Here is a 15,913-nt window from a genome sequence, read left to right as displayed (position 1 = left end):
AGAAAAACTCCAAGGAGAAATACAGACTCATTTACAACATGAGCATATTCAACAGAGATTATCTACGCAAACCGCCAACGTTTCGCATGATACATCTACCTCAGTTACGGCAGTTGATTCGTCCCATGGATTACATGGCCAGTATAGATCTGCAAGACGCATATCTACACATCCCGATACATCCCGAATCCAGGAAATACCTACGATTTACACTAGACGGGCTGCATTACCAATGGAAAGTACTCCCATTCGGAATATCATCAGCCCCCTGGCTATTCACGAGGATAACGAAACCTATCGTCACCTATCTACATCGTCTAGGGCTACGCAGTGCGTTCTACCTCGACGACGGGATACAAGTAGATCAAGATCCACAGCGTCTCAAACTACAGTTAAACTACATCATAAAGCTACTAACACAGCTAGGATCGTAAGTAAACTTACTCAAGTCGGACCTAGTACCATCGCAAGATCTGCAATTTCTAGGCATTCGATTTATCACGACTCTCAACCGTATTGTCGTACCAGAAGACCGATGGCTCAAGATCCAACAGACCATTCCTCTAGTCCTACTCTCTCCGTTACCACTACGACATTGGCAGAGCCTGTTGGGTCTCCTCACGTCAGCCCAAGACATGACAGTCAGAGGCAGAATACAGTTACGTCTGTTACAGGTCTTCATCAATGCACATCTCAACAACCTACAACCATTCAGTCTACCGAAACACCTCAGACCTCATCTACTATGGTGGACCAGGAGGTCGAATGTCTGTGAAGGTATTTGTTTAACAGAGCCGGAATTCAAAACCCATCTATATGTAGACGCGTCGCTCCAGGGTTGGGGAGCTCATCTCGCCAACCGGACGGCTTCAGGGTTATGGAATCAGCAAGAAAGCAAGCTCCATATAAACATGTTAGAGATGAAAGCGGTAATCAACGCCATACTTCATTGGAGCACCATTCTACAAAATGCGCATCTGATGATTCATACCGACAACTCGACAGTGGCGTTTTATGTGAACAAACAAGGCTCAACGAGATCACTGAACCTATTGACTTTAAGCTTTCAACTGTTCGATCTAATCGACGATCTCAACTTACATGTCAGAGCATGTCACATTCCCGGAGCCAAGAATGTACTAGCAGACGCACTCTCTCGGCCACATCTACCGTCACCAACAGAATGGATGCTCCATACAGAAATTTTTGCACAGATTATCAAGCAAATAGGAGCTCCGCTAGTAGATCTATTCGCCACTCGCTTCAACAATCAGCTACCGACATTCGTATCACCAGTCCCGGACCCACAAGCATGGGCGGGCGGATCTAAGCATATCCTGGGAAGGCCTCAATGCGTACGCGTTTCCGCCGCCAGCGATAATCCCTCAAGTGTTACAGAAAATCAGACAAACACAGAGCCTCCAACCCACTTTGGTCGCGCCCTACTGGCCAGCCAGAACGTAGTTTCCCATTCTAATTCAAGAAATCGGACAACCAACACTAGAGCTACCAAAGCGCTCGAATCTATTAGTACATCCACACACCAAACAGGTGCACGGAAGCCCAGAAGTATTCCAACTTCACGTATGGACTGTATTAAAATGTGTTTAAACAAGAGAGGGTATTCAACCAGAGCGGCAAAAGCAGTCACGGTTGCCTTACGCTATTCTACACGTAACTTGTACGACGACAAGTGGCACAGTTTCGAAAATTACGCAGCAAATAAGGGATTTACAGTGAGAGATGCTACACATCCACAAGTGGCAGATTATTTGTGTTACCTACGCCAAAACAAACATTTAAAAGGCTCGACATTGTCAACATATCTTGCTGCGCTTAGTTCTGTGATAACTATGAGAACGGGTGTCAAGCTAACCAAGACGCCAGAGTTACTGGCCTTACTACGTGCTTTCCAATTGGAGGATCAGAAGCGGAAGTTCCACGCCCCAGCTTGGGATCTGAATATAGTGCTCCAACACCTCACAAGTGAGGCTTATGAACCGTTGGAATCGACAACCTTTGAATTTCTCTCACAGAAAACGCTTTTCCTGTTATCTCTAGCCACGGCAGCCAGGATGTCAGAAATTCACGCACTAGATTATGAGAGGATACAGTTTGATGACAATCAAAACACAGCGCACCTGGAATTAAGATGGGATTTCATCGCCAAAAATCAATTGCCAGGTCAACCAGACAGATTATTCCATATTCCTGCACTCTCCTCGATTCTCGGATCTCCAAGATACACTGGACTTATCTCTATGCCCAGTCAGAGCTCTCAAAATCTATTTACGACGCTCCAAAACAAGGCGATTTCTCAAACGATTATTCATCCCCTTATCGGCAACAACTCAGACAGAAGTCTCTCGTACCACCATATCTATATGGATAAGAACTGTCATACTTCGCGCCTACAAGGTAGCAGGACTCGACCCTCCAACAGCATCAAATCCCCATGAGATCAGGGCATTGGCTTCCACACTCGCTCTACACGGTAACTGTTCATTCAATACAATCATGGAAGGATGCTTTTGAAAATCTAACATGGTGTTTGCTAATCACTATCTGAGAGATATCACCACCGAGGACGTCTCAGGTATTCACCATTTCGGTCCCTTGGTCCTCGCACAGTCCCTCGTAGACGTTAACACATAGTCTTACGAGATTATTATGTATATTTCATACCAGTATTATCTAGCTTATAACTGTACGGAGTTTTAGGGCTATTTATATACTTAGCTTAAAGGTCACATGCAACCAAAAAATCAAACATAATTAAAACACCATTATCACTTATTCTTGACATATAATATACATTGCTGGTTACGAAAAAATATATTAACAAAATTATAAGCGTACAATCGCAAATCGAAAGTGCAATATTGTGTACTTCGGTTTACTTCCCAAGAAACAAAGCAGTCGGGATACCGAACCCAGTCAGAGCGGGTGGGTGTGCACTCAAGTGTAACGGCTGGTTCATTTGCAGATGCCTTCACGGGCTAATTGTGTGTATATATAGAGAGATGTTGGGTTTTGTAAATACATGCTCATTTTTTGTGTATAACATTTTGCAATCAACAGACATCATAACATGTCATGTGTTCAAGTATCACACCTGCCTGTCTGTGTAATTACATAATGTGACAGAGACCGAACTCGGGCAATAAATCAATGCATTTTGTTTATGGTGTATAGCCTGATTGGTGTTAAGTTCAAATTGCATGTGGTCAGTGATAGCAGCTGTGTATTGAATATTGTCATTAGCAGACAGGCAGGCAGACACACAGGTGTCAATAAAACAAGACATTGAGTTTTGTCTGTGACAGCGACATATCTATATCACAGTTAGAAATTCTGTCAACGCTAAATGACATTGCTTTTAAGTATCCAACTGAGAAAGTGTCTCGGTAAGAAGAACGTGTGGTGAAAGAGACAAATGAAATTATATAAATAGTTAATGTACTGTCATAACATATAAAACGCTCGCGCCTGTGAGATATCAACAAAACATTAGAAAAATAGCTCACACCAAAGCCTTCACCGAGTATTCACCCGACAACCCGCTTCCAAGCTGCGCGAACCTATTTACTTGCGCACGTGCTATGAGCGCAGCCCAGCTGTTGAAACCCGTTTCCCCAGAAAAGTCTGGGGAAAATTAGTGAAACGTTTGAACTCCGATTTCGCGCGTTTTTTTTCATCCGTCATTTTTCAATTTTATAAGTTGAATTTGCATTTTTGACGATTTGTTTCGGTATGTCCATACCGAAAGGTATCAGAATCTGCAAAGTTGTGTTTTACTTTGCATGTGACCTTTAAGTCTACTCAGCTTTAAGCTTATACTGATGATTATGTTCAGTTGTATAGCTTCTCCTTGTCGGAGTCGCTTTTATATCTTTATTGCTATTATCATAGTATATTATTATTGTAATACCCCATCTATGGCAGTGTATAAACTTATGGTTTATAGTAGAGGAATTATCCTAAGTCAGTGCCATTATGAAGTTCCCGTTAGGGGGTTATTACAGTTATATATATAAATCACTAATTAATTTTATAAATCCAAAGTATTCTGTTCTTTCCCACCTCCGTTTCCGTAGGATTCTACAAGCAAAAGAGCATGAGTCAGGATAAGGAAAAATATGTAATTTTTAGAGTAAAATTGATATTTTGATACTTATCCTGACTCATGAGGTAAGCCCTCCCATCCTCCCCACATAACACTTTGGATTTCCCTGTAAATTCAAGTGTTGGGCTCACTATATCAGGAGAGAGTGAAGCATGAGGCCAGAAGGTGGCGCCGCCTTTCCCGGGCAGGGGCAAAGGGAGGCAACTCTTGGTGAGTACTAATTAGTGATTTTACATTGAAGGGAGCTTCAATTAAGGAGATACAAGTGTTCCACTATGTTCGCAAGAAGAAGAAGACAAGCAAAAGAGCATGAGTCAGGATAAGTATAAAATATCAATTTTACTCTAAAAATTACATGTTTTGTTTTAGGTCACTTTGAAAGACCACCCTATAATGAATCTACAAAGAGATCCGTGTACCATGTTCGGAACCTTGAAGTGTTTCGATTTAAACAGGTGACCTATGTTTGAAATGCATTACAATCATCAGAGTGCAGATATACCACCTGCTGTTTCCAGGGGTGTTCAGATGATATAAACTTTTGACCTCTGCAACTTGTTGGAATAAATAGTATGGCATGGAAGTGTTTTATTTTCATAAGATAAGTTGTAGGCATGCAGTCAATCCAAACTTGTTTCAAAGTCATGTACATTTTGTACATTATCAGTGAAGTTCTCCAGTATTCCAACTGTCATCATTTAATAGGTAAATTGGAAAATAGGCACAGGTAGAATAACCCTGTAACCAATGAAATGAAGTGCTGAAATTTGTATCAGTTTATATCTCAAGCATGTTAGTTTAAAATTTAGTCAGGATTATCTGACACTGCAGGTTATGTGACTGTTGTACATTGGAGAAGAGATTGGATTTATTATTAAGTCAGCAACTGAACACAACATGTCTTCAATGGTATATTTCTCACAAACATTCAAACCTCACAGGTTAAGTGATGGCTTTTGATAAAAAAATTTTACTGTCATTCATATCCTTGCTGTGGATACAGGGGAGACTTGTGGCAAGTTACCACCAATGTGATGAATGGTTACAAATCTCTGCATGGTGTCCTGATGATGCATGTAATTGTGTTGATGAGACGAATACTAATTTCAAGGTTTCCCGACCTATTGACATATTCCTGTCACACGACTGGCCGAGGGGTGTGTACCACTTTGGGGATGTGAATGGTCTTGTGCGACAGAAGAGTTTCTTCAAGGAGGAAATTGAGACAAACACACTGGGCAGTCCCCCTGCAGAGGAGCTGCTCCACTTCCTACAGCCCAGCTACTGGTTCTCAGCTCATCTCCATGTCAAGTTTGCAGCACTTGTTCAACACAAGGTAGGCTGCTACAGTTCCATCTAGGGACAGTCATCTCACCATCACTTGTTCAACACAAGGTAGGCTGCTACAGTTCTATCTAGGGACAGTCATCTCACCATCACTTGTTCAACACAAGGTAGGCTGCTATAGTTCCATCTAGGGACAGTCATCTCACCATCACTTGTTCAACACAAGGTAGGCTGCTACAGTTCCATCTAGGGACAGTCATTTCACCATCACTTGTTCAACACAAGGTAGGCTGCTACAGTTCCATCTAGGGACAGTCATCTCACCATCACTTGTTCAACACAAGGTAGGCTGCTACAGCTCCATCTAGGGACAGTCATCTCACCATCACTTGTTCAAAACACCCAAAAGCTGACATCCAGATATCTACAGGACAGAAAGCTTCAGTCACATTTTAAAATATGTACTTGAAGTACCATTTCCATGCTGTCTGTATTTGGAAAAATGGCACAGAAATCGTTCATATCTGGATGTTGTTAAAGAGTTGGTACTTTTGTATGTTTCAGGCAGTGGATGGAGCAGAAAAGACAACCAAATTCCTCTCACTTGACAAGTGTCTTCCCAAGAGAAAGTTTCTTCAGGTTGTGTACCATTTGTTCCTTCTTTTCATGTTGAGTGTCTGTCAGTAACGGATATGTTGTTCTGTGTCTTGTACAACACATGTGTCAGGTGTCTGTCAGTAATGTGTCTGTTGTTAATCTTGTACAAAACATGACTCAGTGTCAGGTGTCTGTCAGTAATGTATCATTTGTTAATCTTGTACAACACATGACTCAGTGTCAGGTGTCTGTCAGTAATGTATCATTTGTTAATCCTGTACAACACATGACTCAGCACCAGGTGTCTGTCAATAATGTATCATTTGTTAATCCTGTACAACACATGACTCAGCACCAGGTGTCTGTCAGTAATGTATCTGTTGTTAATCCTGTACAACACATGACTCAGCACCAGGTGTCTGTCAGTAATGTATCTGTTGTTAATCTTGTACAACACAAGACTCAGTGTCAGGTGTCTGTCAGTAATGTATCTGTTGTTAATCCTGTACAACACATGACTCAGCACCAGGTGTCTGTCAGTAATGTATCTGTTGTTAATCTTGTACAACACAGGTGTCTGTCAGTTATGTATCTGTTGTTAATCCTGTACAACACATGACTCAGCACCAGGTGTCTGTCAGTAATGTATCTGTTGTTAATCTTGTACAACACATGACTCAGCACCAGGTGTCTGTCAATAGTGTATCTGTTGTTAATCCTGTACAACACATGACTCAGCACCAGGTGTCTGTCAGTAATGTATCTGTTGTTAATCCTGTACAACACATGACTCAGCACCAGGTGTCTGTCAGTAATGTATCTGTTGTTAATCTTGTACAACACATGACTCAGCACCAGGTGTCTGTCAGTAATGTATCTGTTGTTAATCTTGTACAACACATGACTCAGTGTCAGGTGTCTGTCAGTAATGTGTCTGTTGTTAATCTTGTACAGCACATGACTCAGCACCAGGTGTATGTCAGTAATGTATCTGTTGTTAATCTTGTACAACACATGACTCAGTGTCAGGTGTCTGTCAGTAATGTATCTGTTGTTAATCTTGTACAACACATGACTCAGTGTCAGGTGTCTGTCAGTAAGGTATCTGTTGTTAATCTTGTACAGCACAAGACTCAGTGTCAGGTGTCTGTAAGTAATGTATCTGTTGTTAATCCTGTACAACACATGACTCAGCACCAGGTGTCCGTCAGTAATGTATCTGTTGTTAATCCTGTACAACACATGACTCAGCACCAGGTGTCTGTCAGTAAGGTATCTGTTGTTAATCTTGTACAACACAAGACTCAGTGTCAGGTGTCTGTAAGTAATGTATCTGTTGTTAATCCTGTACAACACATGACTCAGCACCAGGTGTCCGTCAGTAATGTATCTGTTGTTAATCCTGTACAACACATGACTCAGCACCAGGTGTCCGTCAGTAACAGATATATTGTTTTGTGTCTTGTACAACACATGTGAGTGTCAGGTGTCTATCAGCAACAGATATGTTGCTTTGTGTCTTGTACAACATGTGTCGACCGCCTCCGTGGTGTAGTGGTTAGAGCGTCTGCCCGGAGTTCGGAAGGTCTCGGGTTCGATCCCCGACCGCATCATACCAAAAGACGTTAAAATATGGTACTTGTTGGTCCCTGCCTGGAGCTCGGCATTAATGGGTACAACAAGGACTGGTCGGCTCAGAGTCAGTTTAATGTGTCTGAGTGGGGTATTCATGCTTCACTGCGGCATGGTATCTCAGTAGGTTAGCACTATAAAACCAGCTTCAGTCTGGGCTAGTACAAGCAGCCGCACATACACATACACACGCATACATGTCGTCATATGAGCGAAATATTCTCAAGCACGACGTTAAACCCAATTCCACCACCACCACCACCACAACATGTGTCAGTGCCAGGTGTCTATCAGTAACAAATATGTTGTTTTGTGTCTTGTACAACATGTGTCAGTGCCAGGTGTCTATCAGTAACAGATATGTTGTTTTGTGTCTTGTACAACATGTGTCAGTGCCAGGTGTTTATCAGTAACAGATATGTTGTTTTGTGTCTTGTACAACATGTGTCAGTGTCAGGTGTCTGTCGGTAACAGATATGTTGTTTTGTGTCTTGTACAACATGTGTCAGTGTCTGTCAGCAACAGATATGTTGTTTTGTGTCTTGTACAACATGTGTCAGTGCCAGGTGTCTGTCAGTAACAGATCTGTTGTTTTGTGTCTTGTACAACACATGAATCATGTATTGTCACATACCAATGGCACACATCAGGGGTATCATATCAGCCCCTTTGTTGCCCTACCTATTATTGCCTTTTTGTTTGTTACATTGACAATTAATGTCAAAGGTTCTCTCTTAACCATTCTCAAGGTATTAAGGTATTAAAAGAAACATTTAGTGGAAGTCAAAGTAACCTAGTACACATCACATTGTACAAAATCTACTGTCAAAATGATATCTCCTAGGAGATATTGTCTGATCTCACACAAGCGATATCTACTGTGGAACACAGTTTTGGATGATAATCGGCAAGCCTCGGATATTTGTTATTTTATCAACTCGTGGTGATGTATTTGATATCAAAAGACACTCGGGTGAGATTCTCTATTTATCATCCAAAACTGTGTTCCACAGTAGATATCGCTTTTCAATGAAAAATGTACATCTCTGAACACAGTACTGCCATTAGATTTGCAGTACAGCGATGTCATAACATTGTGACGTCAACAAGTTCATAACTAGTAGCATTGTCAGGGCATTGTACAAAATCTACTGTCAAAACGATATCTCCGAGGATCTCACACAAGTGATATCTACTGTCGAACACAGTTTTGGATGATAAAGAGTGATATTCCAGCTACATGACAGCAGTCTGTCAATAATCTCAGCGGGACCAGACAATCTCATGGTTGATATGTAGAGCACATGTCTGTCTACACAATCTGAGAAAGAAGTCCATATGCATCAACCCAATAAGTTGCCAGTAATGACAAAGCTGCGACCTTAGTTGCTGAAGACCAATCCTTACCAGGATGTGTACAGGGCCTTATGTGTGTAGTCAGGGCTCCAGATGATTTCTCAACATCAGGAGTATGTACTCCTTATATTTTCAACATAGGAGTACTGGAAAACCCTCAGTGAGTGAGTGAGTTTAGTTTTATGCCGCACTCAGCAATATTCCAGCTATATGGCGACGGTCTGTAAATAATCGAGTCTGGACCAGACAATCCAGTGATCAACAGCATGAGCATCGATCTACGCAATTGGGAACGGATGACATGTGTCAACCAAGCCAGCGAGCCTGACCACCCAATCCCATTAGTCGCCTCTTACGACAAGCATAGTCACTTAAGAACCTTAAGAGTACATTTAGAGTACTGAATGGAATTTAATGGAGTATCAGTTATCTTGTGTTTCATTTCATATATGCACCACAGCATTGCTACTCTTGTGTAAACAGGTCAATAAACAATAAAATAATACTTTTTCAGATAAATACGTCTGTAAATGATTCTAAGACCGTATACCATTGCTGTGGTGCGTATCTGCTACGTTTTCTAAATTATTTCCGACCATATCATGCTTATTTTATATCCGTACATACGCCTATACGGCCCTTATCTGGAGCCCTGGTAGTTGTTATGTCATTTGGAGATTTGTGTTGATGAAAAGTGCTTTTATGACAGTGTTAGGTCTTTTTTATCCTACTCTCAGTGAGGAACATATGGAAATAGTTTCTGGGGGTTTTATGTTGAATGTTTGTGTGAATAGTGCACAATATTTCTCTGATCAATGAAAAGAAAACAACTAGACAGTAGTAGTTTTAAGCAGCCCTTTCCACTTTATTCCTGAATGCACCAAACCTTTGCCTTTAGCTACTTAAATGACAAAGTTAGAAGCACTTGAAATGCATGCTACAGGGATTCATGGTTATAGGTTCCCAGGATCGCTGGTGAAACACAAGTGGTTGAATTTCTTTTTTGTCATATAGGTTATCGATGTACCACATGATGCCTCTCAAGCACTGAAAATCCATCTGGATCCTGAGTGGCTGATGATTCTGAAGTTGACCAACCATCTACTGAACCTCAGCCCATCAACACGGTACATGCCTGGACCCGGCAGTAATGACAGGTAACGTAACCTCACACCTGCAGACAGTAATGAAGTGTAACCTTACACCTGCACAGACAGTAATGGCAGGTAGTGTAACCTTACACTTGCACAGACAGTAATGACAGGTAGTGTAACCTTACACCTGCACAGACAGTAATGACAGGTAGTGTAACCTTACACCTGCACAGACAGTAATGACAGGTAGTGTAACCTTACACCTGTACAGACAGTGATTACAGGTAGTGTAACCTGAAAGGTCAAACATAATTAAAACACCATTATCACTTATTCATGACATATAATATACATTGCTGATTATGAAAAAAAAAAAAAATTATAAGCGTACAATCGCAAATCGAAAGTGCAGTATTTTGTACTTGGGTTTACTTCCCTAGAAACGAAGCAGCCGGGATACCGAACCCAGTCAGAGCGGGTGGGTGTGCACTCAAGTGTAACGGCTGGTTCATTTGCGGATGCCCTCACAGGTCATTGTGTGTGTGTATATAGAGATGTTGGGTTTTGTAAATACATGCTCATTTTTGTGTATAACATTTTGCAATCAACAGACATCATAACATGTCATGTGTACAAGTATCACACCTGCCTGTCTGTGTAATTACATAATGTGACAGACCAAACTCGGGCCATAAATCAATGCGTTTTGTTTATGGTGTATAGCCTGATAGGTGTTAAGTTCAAATTGCATGTGGTCAGTGATCGAAGTTGTGTATTGACTATTGTCATTAGCAGACAGGCAGGCAGACACATAGATGTCAATAAAACAGACATTGAGTTTTGTCTGTGACAACGACATATCTATATCACAGTTAGAAATTCTGTCAACGCTAAATAATGACATTGCTTTTAAGTATCGAACTGAGAAAGTGACTCGGTAAGAAGAACGTATGGTGAAATAGACAAATGGAATTATATAAACAGTTTAATCGGTAATCTACTGTCATGACATATAAAAAGCTAGCGCCTGTGAAATATCAACAAGCTGCACGAACCTATTTCACTGCGCATGTGATACGAGCGCAGCTCAGCGCATCGCAGCCCAGCTGTTGAAACCACTTTTCCCCCAAGCACTGGGGGACCTTTAAACCAGCACAGACAGTAATGACAGGTAGTGTAACCTCACACCAGTACAGATAGTAATGACAGGTAATATAACCTCACACAAGTACAGACAGTAATGACAGGTAATGTAACCTCACACCAGTACAGACAGTAATGACAGGTAATGTAACCTCACACCAGTACAGACAGTAATGACAGGTAATGTAACCTCACACCAGTACAGACAGTAATGACAGGTAATGTAACCTCACACCAGTACAGACAGTAATGACAGGTAGTGTAACCTCACACCAGTACAGACAGTAATGACAGGTAATGTAACCTCACACCAGTACAGACAGTAATGACAGGTAATATAACCTCACACCAGTACAGACAGTAATGACAGGTAGTGTAACCTCACACAAGTACAGACAGTAATGAGAGGTAGTGTAACCTCACACCAGTACAGACAGTAATGACAGGTAATATAACCTCACACCAGTACAGACAGTAATGACAGGTAATATAACCTCACACCAGTACAGACAGTAATGACAGGTAATGTATCCTCACACCAGTACAGACAGTAATGACAGGTAATGTAACCTCACAACAGTACAGATAGTAAAGACAGGTAATATAACCTCACACCAGTACAGATAGTAATGACAGGTAATGTATCCTCACACCAGTACAGACAGTAATGACAGGTAATATAACCTCACACCAGTACAGACAGTAATGACAGGTAGTGTAACCTCACACCAGTACAGACAGTAATGACAGGTAGTGTAACCTCACACCAGTACAGACAGTAATGACAGGTAGTGTAACCTCACACCAGTACAGACAGTAATGACAGGTAATATAACCTCACACCAGTACAGACAGTAATGACAGGTAGTGTAACCTCACACCAGTACAGATGGTAATGACAGGTAGTGTAACCTCACACCAGTACAGACGGTAATGACATGTAATGTAACCTCACAGCAGTACAGACAGTATTCAATATCAAATTTCACACCATATCAAATGTTCTAACAACCTCACACCAGTACGATATGGCTGAAATATTGCCGACACCAGGTAGTATTAACTCACTCACTCACAGACAGTAATGACAGGTAATGTAACCTCACACCAGTACAGACAGTAATGACAGGTAATATAACCTCACACCAGTACAGACAGTAATGACAGGTAGTGTAACCTCACACCAGTACAGACAGTAATGACAGGTAGTGTAACCTCACACCAGTACAGACAGTAATGACAGGTAGTGTAACCTCACACCAGTACAGACAGTAATGACAGGTAGTGTAACCTCACACCAGTACAGACAGTAATGACAGGTAGTGTAACCTCACACCAGTACAGACAGTAATGACAGGTAATGTAACCTCACACCAGTACAGACAGTAATGACAGGTAATGTAACCTCACACCAGTACAGACAGTAATGACAGGTAATGTAACCTCACACCAGTACAGACAGTAATGACAGGTAATGTAACCTCACACCAGTACAGACAGTAATGACAGGTAGTGTAACCTCACACCAGTACAGACAGTAATGACAGGTAGTGTAACCTCACACCAGTACAGACAGTAATGACAGGTAGTGTAACCTCACACCAGTACAAATGGTAAAGACAGGTAATATAACCTCACACCAGTACAGACAGTAATGAGAGGTTGTGTAATCTGCCACCCGTACAGACAGTAATGACAGGAAGTGTAATCTGACACCTGAACAGACAGTAATGAGAGGTAGTGTAATCTGACACCTGTAGAGACAGTAATGACAGGTAGTGTAATCTGATACCTGTACAGACAGTAATGAGAGGAAGTGTAATCTGACACCTGAACAGACAGTAATGACAGGTAGTGTAATCTGACACCTGTAGAGACAGTAATGACAGGTAGTGTAATCTGGTACCTGTACAGACGGTAATGAGAGGAAGTGTAATCTGACACCTGTACAGACAGTATTAAGAGGTAGTGTAATCTGACAACTGTAGAGACAGTAATGACAGGTAGCGTAATCTGACACCTGTAGAGGTTCCTGTAAATATTTAACTTCAACAGGAATGAAGTTATCTGACATTGACAAATGTTTATTTTATATCTTAGGGCTACAATTGTTGTATTTTCTTACAGTAGGTTTACAAAGATTGTTCTGAAACACTCGGCTGAGTACCATATTATGAATACTGTGTGTGTTGATCAACCAACTTGGCATGATCATATCTCATCCATTCTACTTCTTACAGGTGGGATTTCAAGGTAACAGACCAAGAAATGGAATCTATAAAAGAAGATTTTGATGGAAACTTGGCATTGCCCAACAACTTTGGACCTACAGTGCCAGTCCACGAGCCCGTGATGAGTTCCCCCAATAAGTGTCCAGCCATTGTCATCAACCCCCAGACTACTCTGCTGTGTACCATGGTGGACATAACAGACCCATACGCTGTGTACCTGGAGAAGAACTCACAGAACAGGGATGACGATGTTCCATCATCTCTAGACTCAGCCGACTTGGATGATGACATCAATGAAGATGACGAAGATGACGGAACATGCAGTGATATCAACAGTAGCATTGATACCTCATATAACGACTCATTCAGTCTCAACACGACAGACTTGTCACTGAATGAAACTGCAGAGCTAGCATCAGGGAATCTCTCAATATTGTCAAACAATACAGACATTTCCATAGAGGAAGAAGATGAGTTGAGTGAAATACTTTCTGCTCAAAAGAAAATGCAAAGTAGCAATGGACATGAGTCAAGTGTGGACAGCTCTGTCGATGGTGAAAATGAGGACAATGCGAAAGTTGCACAGAGTCTTTCGAAAAGTGAACTGTCCAAATCAGACACCTTGTTATCCAAACTTGAAATGTCTGGCGTGTTTGAAATTGATGCTGATTCCGCATCACAGAGTGACTCTATCAGTTCATCTGCAGAAGATGACAGAGATTCAAATGTGACAGCAGATATATCCAGCAACCCAGCAGGGGACACGCCTGCTTCCACAAAGTCCATCAAACGGACAGATGTGTCTGATGTGGAAATAAGTCCACAAAGTAAGAAACTGAGAAGAAGAAATCAGAGCATGTACTCATCAACTGAAGATGAGGCAGATTCACAGTGATGGCTGCTGGTGATTTTACACAGTTGACAATGGTAGAGAACTGGCATCCAGGACATGTCCAAATACCTCTGTATACTAGTACTTACTCTGTCAAACGTTATTTTTATGATCTTAACTAGTCAAGGACTAGTTTTAGAACATGTCATGACAACTCAGTTTTATGTGGCTTTGTTTTACTTCATTGTTTTACAGACTTGCATCAAATGTTTGCAAGCAACAGATTATGACCACAAACAGCCATACGCATCAGGCCATAAGACTTGAAACAAACATTGTGAAGTTCAAAACAATGGATTTTGTAATATTTTCCCTTCATTTAGCTAAGAGGACTATGTGATATGCTTGTCTCAAGGTATGTCATTCCAACAGATGTATAAACCATAGGTTCTTAGGTCACCTAACTCAAGTTCAAGGAAGCTGAATTAATGTCTTCAGTATCTGTAAACATCTTCTTCTCAGTAATCTGAAGTGTGGTGTGCTTGCTCCCACCAATGACAGCATGGAAAATGTTTTAAACTTAAGATCTAATTATTCATATTGAATCACAGTTTCTTTCTCAATGTGCCTCATTTGACCTTGCATTTAGATCCTGTGATGAGTTTTCTTTCAAAATGGCTTACTAAATATAATCTTCTGTTGACGAGAGGCATAGTAGTGTGTTAGGAATGACCAACAGGAAAAGGTAGGAAACTGACTGCTGCCATTTCTTCAGTGACCCATTTTCATGAACAGAATTGTTTGCTATTGTATGGATGTTTTTACCCTTATGTGATGGAGTTACCAGTGTCTTTATTTGTATTTATACAAGAACTAGCTATACATCAGTGGTTGTGGGAACCTGTATTGGATTACTCATCCTTGTTGTTCACTGGTCACAAGGAGGACATGGGTTGATGTACCCTCTATTTATACATAAATAAACATAGAGGGTACATCAACCCATGGGCCCTGAGGGACCAGTGAACAACATATTTCTTACCGACCACCTCAATGTTAATTTGGATTTGTGTGAAGTACGGGTAGCAGATCATAATGAGGAGTACCAGAGTTAGGCAATTAGCCAATACTGACGACAGATGGCAAGAAAAACAAATTTACAGTTATCTCCCGTCCATCACTTTGCATTTGTAAAACCTCGATAATTTCCGTACATCATACGTGACTCAATTATTCAAGATAAAGAATTACTAACACAAAGTACTAAATGAATTCACACAGTTCGGCATTCCCAGCAAGTAACACAGAAAATGTTACTCGCTTATAAGCGGTGTACATTGAAAATAATAGAAGATCGATCAGGCGATCAAAACGACATTTGTGTTTAAGGTGAGATAACAATGATTATTAGTATGTTATTCAGATTATGAATTATTACAATGACTATCGTGGTCAAGTAACTCAACTCGTCAGAGCTAGTGAGTGTAAAAGTGTTGAATATCGAGTCCTATACAATTTCAACCCCATCTTATGCTGCAGTGCTGTTCACTGTGGAGACACCAGTGTCAGTGGATTCCCATCCCAGATTCACATAGACACTTACTCAGTGCCATAC

General features: G+C 41.1%; 1 protein-coding gene across 1 annotated transcript in view; it reads left to right on the top strand.

Moving 5' to 3' along the window:
- LOC124271789 (lariat debranching enzyme B-like) overlaps positions 1-15,913 on the top strand; it is a 34,942-nt gene that overhangs the window by 17,743 nt on the left and 1,286 nt on the right. Inside the window, 5 exon segments of the mRNA XM_046706939.1 lie at positions 4,496-4,581; positions 5,238-5,462; positions 5,978-6,052; positions 10,013-10,155; positions 13,476-15,904. Of these exon segments, the coding sequence (XP_046562895.1) occupies positions 4,496-4,581; positions 5,238-5,462; positions 5,978-6,052; positions 10,013-10,155; positions 13,476-14,361 (1,415 nt within the window). The 3' untranslated portion in view covers positions 14,362-15,904.

The sequence above is a fragment of the Haliotis rubra genome, unplaced genomic scaffold, assembly GCF_003918875.1.
Source record: "Haliotis rubra isolate DU_JTF1 unplaced genomic scaffold, ASM391887v1 Scf1632, whole genome shotgun sequence".
NCBI lineage: Eukaryota > Metazoa > Mollusca > Gastropoda > Lepetellida > Haliotidae > Haliotis > Haliotis rubra.
This window is presented reverse-complemented; position numbering and strand designations above follow the sequence as displayed.